Raw genomic sequence first — 12,356 nt, forward strand, 5'->3', positions numbered from 1 at the left:
GATAATTAGACATACAGTAGTGTTTTGAGAGAGAAAGAGAGACAGTCTGGTCTAGTGGTTAAGGCTCCAGGCTAGAAACCAGGAAATTCTGAGTTCCAGCCCCACCTTAGGCATGAAAGCCAGCTGGGTGACTTTGGGCCACTCACTCTCTCTCAGCCCACGATGTCAAGCTCGACAAGCCGGTCAGTCAGTTACTGTTGCAAAAAAGTAGTGTTTTGAGAGAGGGGAAAAAAAACTCCTATCTGCTTTTTATATCATTTTATACACACATCTCCCCTCAGTTGCCTTTTTCTAAAGATTCCCAAATCTTCTAGTTTTTTCTCATAAGGCAATACCCCTAATTTTTAACAACTAAAGCTTAGAGTTTAGAAACAACAGAAAACACTAAACTGTAATTTGGCTTAGATCCAGTTCTTGTCATACTTTAGCTAGACCTATCCAAATCTATTTAATCTGTTTAGTCTGTTTATTCTAGGTAGTCTGTTGGATTTATTCTAGGCATAACTGGATCTCCATCTAAATTATTATCTTGAAAGACAGTTTCATACCTCTAAGAATTTGCATGCATATGCAAATACTGGAAATTGCAACACAGAAAATAAATAGCAGCCACAGAGAATAATACGCAGATCACCTTTCCCACAGCTTAGTATTTTAAAAATAGGAAATTGTGAATACATATTCAATAAAATGTGTAGTCTGAGCTGTAAGCATGTCTTAGTTAAAATTATTAAGCTTGTTTAAAAGGTTTCCATTGCAAAAATGATCATGCTCTTCAGAGAAAATCATCTAATTACTGTGGTAAAATCACTCAAGCAGTTTCTCTAGAACCAACTAACCTTTACAACTTATTAAAAATAGATGAATATGAAAAAATAAGGATTTTCATCTCTGTAAGAGAGTTAGAGCCAAAACCCATATGTAAGCAAACATAGCCCAGGATGCTATTATCTGAAAATGAAGGAAGCATGTCCATATCTCACTAGATATCTGGCACACCCAGTGACTTGCAGTTGCGTCCAAGTTGTGGTGTCAGCCTCTTCGACACATGAGGTGTTACCCTCTCTCCTCAAGAGCCATCCCTGGACTCAAACAAATTTGGACAATTATCATTCTTTCTCCAACATTCCTTTTTTGAGAAGACTGTTGAGAAGGTGGTCAGACTACAGTTACAGAGCACCTGGAGGAAGGGATTGTCTGGACCAGATTCAGTCAGGTTTCAGGCTAGGATTTAGTACAGAGACAGAATTGCTTGTATTTGTTGATGACCTCTGGCAGAGCTGGGATGGGGATGATGCATCCATTCTTATGCTCATTGATCTCTCAGTGCCTTTCAATACCATCAATTACAGTATCCTTCTGGACCACTTGTGGTTCAATGGTTGCTGGTGTGCTTCTGGGTGCAATTCAAAGTGCTGCTTTCCACCTATAAATCCCTACATGACACAGGACCAGGTTATTCAAAGGGCCTCTTATCTCCCATGGGTTTCTCCTCATCCAGTAAGAACTAGTAAGATAAACCATGTTATCTATCAGGACCCAGGAAGCATGCCTGGAGGTCACAGTGCCTGCCTCTGGAATGAGGTCCCTCCACAGATACATGTAGCTCCCACCCTGATGGCATTCCAGAACACCTTGAAAATCTGGCTGTTCTCCCAGCCCTCGGGGTGGCATGGATGTGGTCCCCTTATTAGATGTGTTCTTTGTATATATAGTAGGTTGTCTGAACATTTGTATATTGTCTACTGTATTTTGTATATATTAATTCAGCATAGCACCACCAGCTTCAGCTCTGCTGCAGCTCCACTAGCCATGGAACAGCTGATCAGCACTTCCAGTATTTGTGACCCATGAGGATTTTTAATTTATCAGTGTGGCCCTTTCCCCTTGACGAGTTGTGCAGGCCTGCTTTAAATAGTGGAAATTATACTTCATTTCAGCAGTAACAGAGTGACATGGAACATGATGGAGTCCAGATGAGCTACTCTTCTTGTTCAGGATGTGCTAGGGGTAACCATGCACAATGGTGAAACTGACATGAAAGATCAGCCCTGGAATAGATTGATGATGAATTTCATCATCTGCCATAGCAGAGATTAGTGACCCCCTTAAAGAGGTTCTTCCTCTTTTTGGGTCATGCAGGTCCAAAGAAAATATATCTTTAAGTTCAGAGGGCATTAAATAGGTGGAGAACAGGAAAAAGCACAGTGTATTTAAAATGCCACTGACAAGTACAATGACCATGTCCATATCAGATCCAATTTCAGATCCAGTTTTTCTTCTTTGGATTTGAATAGCTGCGCTTCACTACAATGAACAAGAACAGAGATTTGTCTAATGAACGAAATACATAGCTCTCAAGATGAATTCAAGGCAGAATGCAACCAGAGTGGAGTACTAGTACCAGATTCAAGGACTTCCTTCCAGAAGTCTGGATTCTGATTTAAATATAAAACTAATAAAACCTTCCTGGCTTATCTAGCCACTGTCACTGTCAGGAAAACCAAGCAGTAATGAATCAGCTTCAACAATTATATTTGCCTGATCATAAGCAGCCCGAATTAGAATTCTGGGTTATTGTTACATGTGAATAAGCTTTATTGTAGCTAATACAAAGAAGAAGGAACTGTTTTTGCTAAGTTATAATGCTGCATAAGAAAAGCTGCTGAGTTATTGTTAGGTAACAAGTTACTGCATGTTTATGCAAGAACAGTAGCTTGCTTTACAATTACACTGAGGCAAATTGGAAAGCAGAAAAAAGATGCATGGCTTAAGGCTGTTGATCATTTAAGTTATGGTCTTGCACTTTTCAATGAAATGACATGCACTAATTGCATTAGGAATGTTTTGAATGGATCCCTGGAGCCTGGTACAGATGAGGAGGGGGGAGCCAAGAGACGTTGCACTTCTAAAGGCCTTGCTTTCAAGGATATTTATCCACACTATCAAAAACCTTCTAAAGCAGTTTTAAGAACCATGTTCCATGTATATTCAGTGATGTTCTTGAGGTTGACTAGAAACAATGACAGTAGTAGGGTTGTTCTGCTTGGGGTACTCATATCTTGAAAAAGAGGGAAAGTTAGGATATCCAAGAAAAGCTGGGTCAAATTGGATGTACGCTTGCATTACATTTTATATACTTGTATCTTGCTTTTTCTTCCAAAATGGAGCCCTAACAATTTTGAGCAAAAAGAAATCCAATAACTTCAAAAGATAAATGATGACAAACTTACTGAAAATAAAAGTACTACAGTATAATAAATTTGTAACTTTTAATTCAAGAAACAACCAATTCAGTCCATAAACCACTAAAAATTCCTAGATAAATAAAATAAACATAGAGCTCTAGAAACAGTTGTATAGTGTGTGTGTGTGTGTGTTGTTGTATAGTTAAGGTGTATTTCAGATCTCTATATAAATCTTGAAAATTCTGCTTGCAATAATGTAAAATGTTAACTGTTATAATTCAAACATTTTTAATTACATTTTTGGGAGGGAAATATGGCTGTATTAAACTTATTATCAGCATGGAAAACTGAATTCCATGTAGCATATGACAAAAACACAGATACACATCATTTACAGCAACCAAAACATTTAAAAATAATAAAAACAGCAGTTTAAAAAGTAGATATTATACAAAAAACTACCCAAATATATCATATAAATGAAATATTCATTGTGCATTTGCATTGTGCAAATATGAAGGTCTAAATTATTTCATTATTTAACTAAGGGCAAGTCATTTTAGTACATGTTCATGATTCCCCAGGTCCTATTTTAGGGATCCAAAAAAACAAGACCTATGGAACTGTGCAATGAAACAGAATCAAGTCCTGGTTTGGAATTGTAAGCAAAAACCCCATGTTTGTCTATTTTCCTAGCTAGATTTCTCTAAGGCTGAAATAAGAAAAATAAATGGTTCTGTGACTGTTTCTCCCTTTGAAATAGATCAATATATATTCCAACAGAGGTGAATATGTATAGCTCAGGGTTGAACTGTAGAGTCCAAGCTCAGAGAACCCCAAGGACTCTACAATATATACTCCCAATGGGCTCTGAGGCCTAAAAACGCCAACAGTGTTTTAGGACAGAATCCTATGCAGATTAGCAGTGTACAATTAGCAGTCTGCATGCCTTTCGGGGATACCAAGTTTGTAGCTTCAGAACCTTGTCCACTTCCTCATACCTATCAGCTAGGCAGCAGGGAATCAACCGCCAATGGCAAAAGTGAATCAGCAATCTTGGGAAGGATTGCTGGGCAAGGATGCAGCATTAACCTAGTCCTCAACTCCAGCAATTTTGCTAAACCTGCTTTCTAGGCTGGTGTGTAGTATTGGCAGTAGTATGACATAGCTAATTTACACTGTGACTAACACTTAATGCCAGTTTCTTTAAAAAGAAAGTACATTTATTTAACATATGTATATACCCACCCCCTCCAAAGCCAAAAGATACAGAATTGATTTCTGAAGGTAGGGTGGGGGAAAGAAATTAGCATGAGCACGTGCTCACACACACACACACACATATATATATTATAGAAGGTTAGTTCATACTTCTCACACTCTATCATAAAAATACATGTAATATAAACCATATCTAACAGTTGGATTTAGAGCATGTAGACTAATCTGAAGATTAATAAAAGCTCAAAGAATCAGACTGGGATTACAAGGATTGGCAGTGGACCAAGTATTACCCCTGCATAAACAGAGGCGTCTGGCTAGAACTAGATTGGTGTAATGTATTTCTTGGAACTTGGCACCATTCAAAAATCAGCTATTATAATCACAATTCATATCAAAAGCTATATTTATGTATTTGACTAGGTGTAAATCATACACCACTAAATGTATATCTGAATGTCTAAACATCCTTATTTTAACTTTCTTTTGCCATTGAGGTAATAAGAATCTAAGTTTTAAAGAAAAAGCACAAGTATAGTGTTAACTTATTTCTGAAGCTATAACAGATTATAAATTGAAGTTTTAGTTATAACATTTAAAGTTTCAGGGAGAAAATTGGACTTTTAATTCAATACTTTTTGCAGTTAAAGAGACTTCTCTCAGTCCTATCTTTCAAGATTGACAAGTTTCCTTAAAAAAAAAACTATTGAAAACATTTCTCTTTGTGGTACTGTTAAAATTGTTGGCAACAGAAAGTTGCTAGGGGCTTTGGAATGCTGCCTTCTTCTGTTTTCACTACCTTCCACAACTTGTATTGGCAACAAAAAATAGGTTTCTAGAAATGTATAATTTGAATTATGAATTGCTTCAAAACATAAATGGAATTTAATTGGTTACAAAGCCATATTCTAACATAATCAGGAGATTGTTTCATACAATTAATTTACTAAGGCATAATTTAGTAGTTCTTATAACCTGCACATTTTGAATCCTGCAGGCAAATAACAAACTGATTAGTAAATGTAATAAAGTAATTTATTCTACTGACAAGTGGAATTAAAAAGTGCAATATCCTACTTGATCAATTGCCATTTTAAGAACATTAAGACTTCATACAATTATGCTATCCATATGGTATGCAGAATCTGAATTTACAGTATCATTGTTGCATGAGTGATTTAATGTTATGTTTCAGCCAGGTTTTTTTTTTTAACTAGGAAGTCCAAATACATAATGTAAAAAGGAAATAATTATTCTTCATAAAGAAGGTTTAAAAAACAGTATTTATGTAGAGTCTCGTTTATCCCGTGTCATGTTTTAGGATAGGCTTTCCACATTTTTGCTAAGTGGTCATTACCTAAATAGGGAAGGACTTAGATGACACTTCAGTTTACCGTGCCAAAAAAAGAGGATGTTTATATTGTTTATCTGTGGATCCAGGCACTAGATATACATAAGCTCTGCAGGAGCAAATTCAAAGTGTGAATATAAAACTTATTTCCAAAATATAACAGATATTTAAAACAAACCTTCAGGATCATTAATGAACACTGCTTTTCAAAGGCATTAAGGGTTGGCTGGTGGATCTCCATATAGTAATTCCTCCCTCTCTACTTTTGGCGTTTGTATTATGGGCCTATTTATTATTTACTTGATCACAGTGATTGCACCTAAACAGGACCATAATTGCAGCGTAGACTATTCCATTCCTTATTTTAGGAAAAGTGAGTACTGAACAGGGTCCTACATTTATTTGAATATGATATCATATCTGTTCAGCTATATACTTCTCATTCAAGACAAGGTATAGAAAAACTGGGTTTACTGTATTTTTTTTAATTTAATCCCATTTTTTTCCTTCTTTTTGAAATTTATTTTTATTGAGGAAGTTTTTACAAGGTAAAAACAATACAGATTTAAACAAAAATGAAAGTAAAGTTAAGGAAAAAAAGTGATAAGTAAATAGAAAAGAAAGAAAAATGACAAAGAAAGAAAAAGAAAAAAGATATCACAAAGTGGCTTCTGATCTTCTTTACAGCTGTTATAAATGCATTTATATTTTATTCTCTCTCTCTAAGGTTACTTCATGGCTCCCTTCTTTCCACATTCTACCCTTTTTAATCATCAAACCCATAAATCACAAGTTCATTTTTCCCGTATTCAGCAAAAACTCCAAAACCAGGTTTACTTAGTCAAAAACCACATATTTTCTTCTAAATTCATTCTGGAGATAAATATACCTTAAAATCTCACTGCCACAACCCTAAAATAATAAGCACAAAACAGGAACTCTAAATTTATATTTGCTGTTACTGATTTTTTTCTGGAATCTTAGATGAGATGGGGGTATATGCAATTATAGTTAGTTAATTATGAACAACTCTTTTTACCAATAACACCGTGTGAACAAATATATATTTTCTCTTTTAAAAAGTATATAAACAAAATTCTTCATTGATTCTTATTTACAAAATGATTCTTTAACTTGTCATAAGGTCACAAGGAATTTTTTTCTCTTTTAGTTTTTTTTATATATTGATTATGTCCTTTTGCTTTCATTCTTTTTACTCTGACCCCATCAAAAGCCTCTCTCATTCCCTCCCTCTGTTTATCCCCCACTCTCTTAGTTTTTGGTTGTCTTCCTTACAACAAAGTGTCCAGTTAACTCTTTCATTTTTCATTGTTATTAATACTTCCTCACATAGAAAAGAAGGGGAAAACTAAATCGTTTGGGAGAAATATTTAGAATATTCTGATATATTGTATGAAATATTGGTGCAAAAGATGCAAAAGATTAAGTCAAAAGCAATATGACTAATATTAATTGTAATAATTATTTCAATTATATATGTTATTAATTATGTTAACTATTTCTGACACCCATAATATACTTTCGATTCTGTGGCTAATGAACTAAAAAAACTCACAAAAGTAAGGCATTTCTTATTTACTTTTTCTATTAGTAGATTCAATTTCAACATTCAGTATTTCATTGGTTTAACCATTTAAATTATAGAAAAATAAACAATGTTACTTATGAAACTTTTAGATGAAATCTGATAAGCCAATAAAACATTTTGCTATATATGTGCATGTGACTAAATCCCTTAAAAGAAATTTTAATATATTTTACTGAAGTTAATTGGATTTTCAGATATGGCTAACATTCAAAGGTTACAAGGCAAGCATTTTAATGTCCAATGGTATTTTTTTCTAAGTAACCCATTCCACATGATTTACTACAAACTGCAATTAACACCCATTCATTTTCAAAAGCAATGTGCCCATTTTGTACTGGGGACTCTTCTCCATTCAAGAAAAACAAATTAAAAGTTGCCATGGTCATAGAGCACTTGTACCTTGTTTCTTGATTTTTTTGGATCTTAGTCAATAATTCTTAGTTAGGCATATTAATGGAGGCCATCAGCTTGAGAAAGACTGACTTACATATTGTTATTAGTGCAACATTAAAGAACTCTGTGATTTTTAAATACTTACCCCATGTTCTTTGGCAGCCATAACCACTTTAAAGAGAATATCCTCCTCAACAAATGGTCTCACAGCATCATGGATTACTATTATTTCTGGTTTCTGGAGTGGGGAGCAGAATGTGTTGCCTTTTACAAATGTTTTCAATCCATTGAAAATAGATCTATGACGGGTTAGTCCACCTTCCACTATCGTTGTCCGCTCATGGCCATATTTTCTAACAATAGATTTCATTGTTTCAATATTCTCTGGAGAAACCACCACAACAATATCAGAAATCCAGTTGATTCTATAAGACATTGAAGAAAATAATTTAATGTCTAAATGTTCTTGGGACTTACTTAATGTTTAAACTTTCTTCTAATTGTAAAATAAATAAGCATACTGCTTTAGAACCTTGGAAGAAAAACAGATAAAAGCAAACATGTACTTTCACAGAACTATAGTGAAGCAATTACCATACTGGGCAAATAATGTTTTATATAACATATATAGCTACTTTTTACTATAATACTTTTTAAAGACACAGCACAAATGTTTACCTTTATAAGTAATATATATTAATGTAAGTTCAGTGAGTCTGAAATTGCAGCCTTAATAATCAAGCCTGTGACTAGAATTTATTTGCTACTACAACCATTTGAATTTTATATACAAATATGTTTAGAATATTCTACTTGCCAAAGGATATGAAAAACCTCCTTTAAGCATGACTAACTTAAGTCTTACTGACTTTGATGGGTTTATTTTAAGTTTGACTGATGATCAGATCACAGTTTACAATTACAATTTAGGATCCATTCTAATCTTGGGAGTCAATTCAAATCAAATCACAGACCAGCATTCAGTAGCAGTCTGTGTTTCCTGAATCAGTATGATGTGATGGTGGGAGAGGAAGTCAGTAAAACGAGGATCTTGGGTAGATGCAAACCACCCAGCCACATTCCAGGTTAGAAGGGTGACCTTATACTGCTCACTTGGATGTCAAGCAGTGACACTTGCACTGTGAGTCAGGAGCTGGATGGATGATTTTTGCAGGGACAGTTGCTTTGTATTAGTTGTTGGTTGAGATGGTTGTAATTGTGTCTCCCTCTGTGGTGAGGGGGGAAGGTGGGGTACCATCAAGTTCCTGCTCTCCCTTCTCTTCATCTGTTTGTCCATCAAGCTTTTCTTCTCATGAAGCGGCAGGGGAGCTTATAGTTCTGGTAAGCATGGGCAGCAAAATGGGGATCACTGGCAAGCAGGGATCTCAACTCTTTAGCAAGGGGAGCATCCTCTGACTTATCCAGTGAAAGAAGAGGTGAGGGGAGCTGTTTCTCCTGTGACTTGGGTTCCCGCAGGGCCAGAAGAGGCTTCTCAGGTTTGAAAGCAGATAAAGGTATAACTCCAGTTTGGGTTTCTGTAGTGCTTGGCTGAAGTTTGTTTTGTCTGCAAGGCAGTTTCTTTTGGGTATCAACGTCTTGGGATTGCATGGGTTCCTTGAGTATTGCTGGTGTGGAGCTCTCAGAGGAGTCACTGTCAGGGTCACTTTCATTGTTATTGGTGAGGAAGTCAAAGTAGTGTGCTGACAGCTTTCTGCAAGTTCGAGTCAAAGGAGAAGCAGCAGTGTGCGATCGTTTAGAAGATGAGTAGCTCAATGAGGCAGACGTATTAAGTTGGTTCTGGACTTCCGTATCGTTACCTGCTCTGGGAGGGTATGTCAGAATTGTTTTAATGTCTGCTAGTTTTTTTTTCTCAGATTAATGAGTTCTATGTTTATAGATTTAACTTCCTCCCTTGAAGTGTGCTTAGGCTCTTCACTCTTGGCATGGCTGGCAGATTTACTACATTTGGAGCATAAGTTTTTATGGCTCTTATCTGCAGGGTCATGACCATTTGTCACTTTCCCAGTGATGAGGAAACTTGTCCTTAAAAGACTCTGACAGTTTGGATGTGATAAGTCTGGCATAGGAAGTTACTCATTTGTGTGAATCTATGGGGAGAGATGGCTGGTTGAAACTCAGGAGTATGCGTTTAATATTTCTTGGACTGGGTTGGTAGTGAAAATCTTTCAAATCAATTGTTCTATTTTGGAAAGTTAGAAGCTGAGATAGGTCACAATAATTTTACAGCTGTTCCATCTATGAGCATTCTGATGGATTTCTAGGAGGAGTTGCTTTTTCTGTAACACACAGTGGTAGTTGACTACATCAACTGCTTTTGGATGCCCTGTTGTCATAGGGCAGGCTGCTAGAATGGCAATATGGCCAGCTTCTGCTGCCATTTTAACCCTGATTGCCATGGAGGCTTTGCAGATCAAGGGCTTGTTGGAAGCTGTTTATCTTGACTGCAATGTCATTTAGCCGTTGCAGTATAAAGATCAGAGTTTCTGCAGACAAAAGACAGACTTCATGTAAGGCTGGATAATGTAGATGTGGGGGGCGCAGGAGACTTGTTCCAGGAGGTTATCTCTGCTATCTCCCTGCTCCAGGGAGTGATTTGGATTGAAGTTTTAGAGGACTGGGAGCGAGGCCTGTCTTGTTACTGGCTTCTGCGTTGTCATATTCTTTGGGAGTGAAGGGGATCCTGAAGCTGTAGATCTGTTACTCATGTTTTGTGTTGTCTCTGTGGTGGGGAGATAGGAGTCAGTCCTCATCTGTTTCTCTGCTTTATTGGGTTTATGGCCCCCAGTATCATTACTTGGGCTGGTCCGGGTTCTTTTCTTGCCTCTGGATGGTATTTTTGGGCTGTAGGGCTGAGCCAGAAAGGGTGAGGTCAGTCACAAGCCAGGAGCTTCTTTCAGGAGCTGCTAGTTTGTCACCATCTTGGTTCCAAGATGGAACTCTTAATCTTAGGAGTTTTCCATGAGGTTGTCAGCTGAGACAGAAAGTTGCAAGGCAGAGGTAAAGCTTTAAAACTAAAGCCAACAGCAATTAAGATGTTGGACTAGGTGTGTGGAGACTCAGGTACTATTCCAACCTTGGCCTAACCTAGTTAACTAGATGACTTTAGTCAGTCACTCTAAGCCCAATCTACCTCACATCTGTTTAACTTGCACTGAGCAGCTAAGTGAGAATCAGGATATAAACTAATAAGGAAATCTCCTGAAGAAAAAAAACACTGAATTTTATCACATTAGTGATTACAATCATAGGAAACTGGAGTTGACAATTCCACTGCAAATTTCCCCAAAGCAATATTCTTAATATCTTTATTTCCTGTTTAACATCTTAAGCACAGAGTACATATTCTCATATTAAAAGAATACTCAAGACTCATACATCCAAATGTCTAATACAAAAGTTTATTCTATAAAAATGTGAAGATAAAAATTCCACTAGCATAAAATATACATTATAACACTGACATTTTATCATGCAACCATATATATTTTCAGATCAGTCTATTTGTTAATTGAAGCCAAAGGAAGAACTACTGTGCTTTTTTTAATTATTAAAGCTTGTTAATTAAGGTTTTGAAAGGAGATTGAAAGACAGTATACCCAATTCTGTCACAACGTGTGTATGTATATGATTCCCTACTTACAATGTAATATACAAACCATATGTGGTCTTGTCAACCCTATTCACATGGTCTGCGGAAAAGCTGAAAGCATCACCCTGCTGCTGTACAGGTAGTCCTCAACTTATGACCATTTGTTTAGCAACCATCGAAGTTATGATGGTGCTGGAAAAAAGTGAATTATGGCCGGTCCTTGCACTTACGACCATTGCAGCATCCCTGCAGCCACATGATCATGATTCGGGCACTTGGCAACCAGCTTGCACTTACGAGGGTTGCATCATCCTAAAGTCACATGATTGCCATCTGCAACCTTCCCAGCCAGCTTCCGACAAGCAAAGTCAATGGGGAAGCCAGCAGGGAAGGTTATAAGTCGTGGTCTGTGATGTCTCGCTTAACAACTGCAGTGATTTGCTTAATGACAGTGGCAAAAAAGGTTGTAAAATTGGGTGCAGTCACATGATACCTCACTTAACAACCACACCACTTTTTACCCTAAAAGTTACCCTGGCAGACAATCCCCACATCCCCTAAATCTGATTGGCAATAGGCATAACAACTCACCCTAAAGTTACCCCTCACATAAAATTGAACTACATAGCTCAAGGAACCTGGGTAACATCGGCATCTTTCAGGTTTTCCAATGGTGCGCCCATTGCTGATGTAACTGAATCCATCCACCTTGTTGCTGGTCATCCTCTTCTTCTTTTTCTTGCCACCTTTCCCAGCATTATAGATTTTTTCAGAGAGCTAAGTCTCTGCATAATGTATCTAAAGTAGGAGCCTGGTTATTTGTGCCTCAAGTAGAAACTCTGGGTTGATGTATTCAGTGATCTATTTGTTTGTTTTCTTGAATATCCATGGTATACTCAGAAGCCTTCTCCAACACCAAAGTTCAAAATCATCAATACTCTTTCTGAGAAAGCCTTTAAAACATGGCACTTTTAACAGGCCCTG

The 12,356-nt window shown here is 36.8% G+C and overlaps 1 protein-coding gene across 2 annotated transcripts in view; it reads right to left on the reverse strand.

Moving 5' to 3' along the window:
* CRPPA (CDP-L-ribitol pyrophosphorylase A) overlaps nucleotides 1-12,356 on the reverse strand; it is a 55,958-nt gene that overhangs the window by 41,359 nt on the left and 2,243 nt on the right. For both annotated transcript variants that reach the window (XM_088150660.1, XM_007438956.4), the window contains exon 2: nucleotides 7,908-8,187. In XM_088150660.1, the coding sequence (XP_088006786.1) occupies nucleotides 7,908-8,187 (280 nt within the window). The remainder of the gene's footprint in view (nucleotides 1-7,907; nucleotides 8,188-12,356) is intronic.

Source organism: Python bivittatus, unplaced genomic scaffold (assembly GCF_059951505.1).
Source record: "Python bivittatus isolate LINGU-HERP-01145 unplaced genomic scaffold, Pbiv_v1 ctg000610_np1212, whole genome shotgun sequence".
Taxonomy (NCBI): domain Eukaryota; kingdom Metazoa; phylum Chordata; class Lepidosauria; order Squamata; family Pythonidae; genus Python; species Python bivittatus.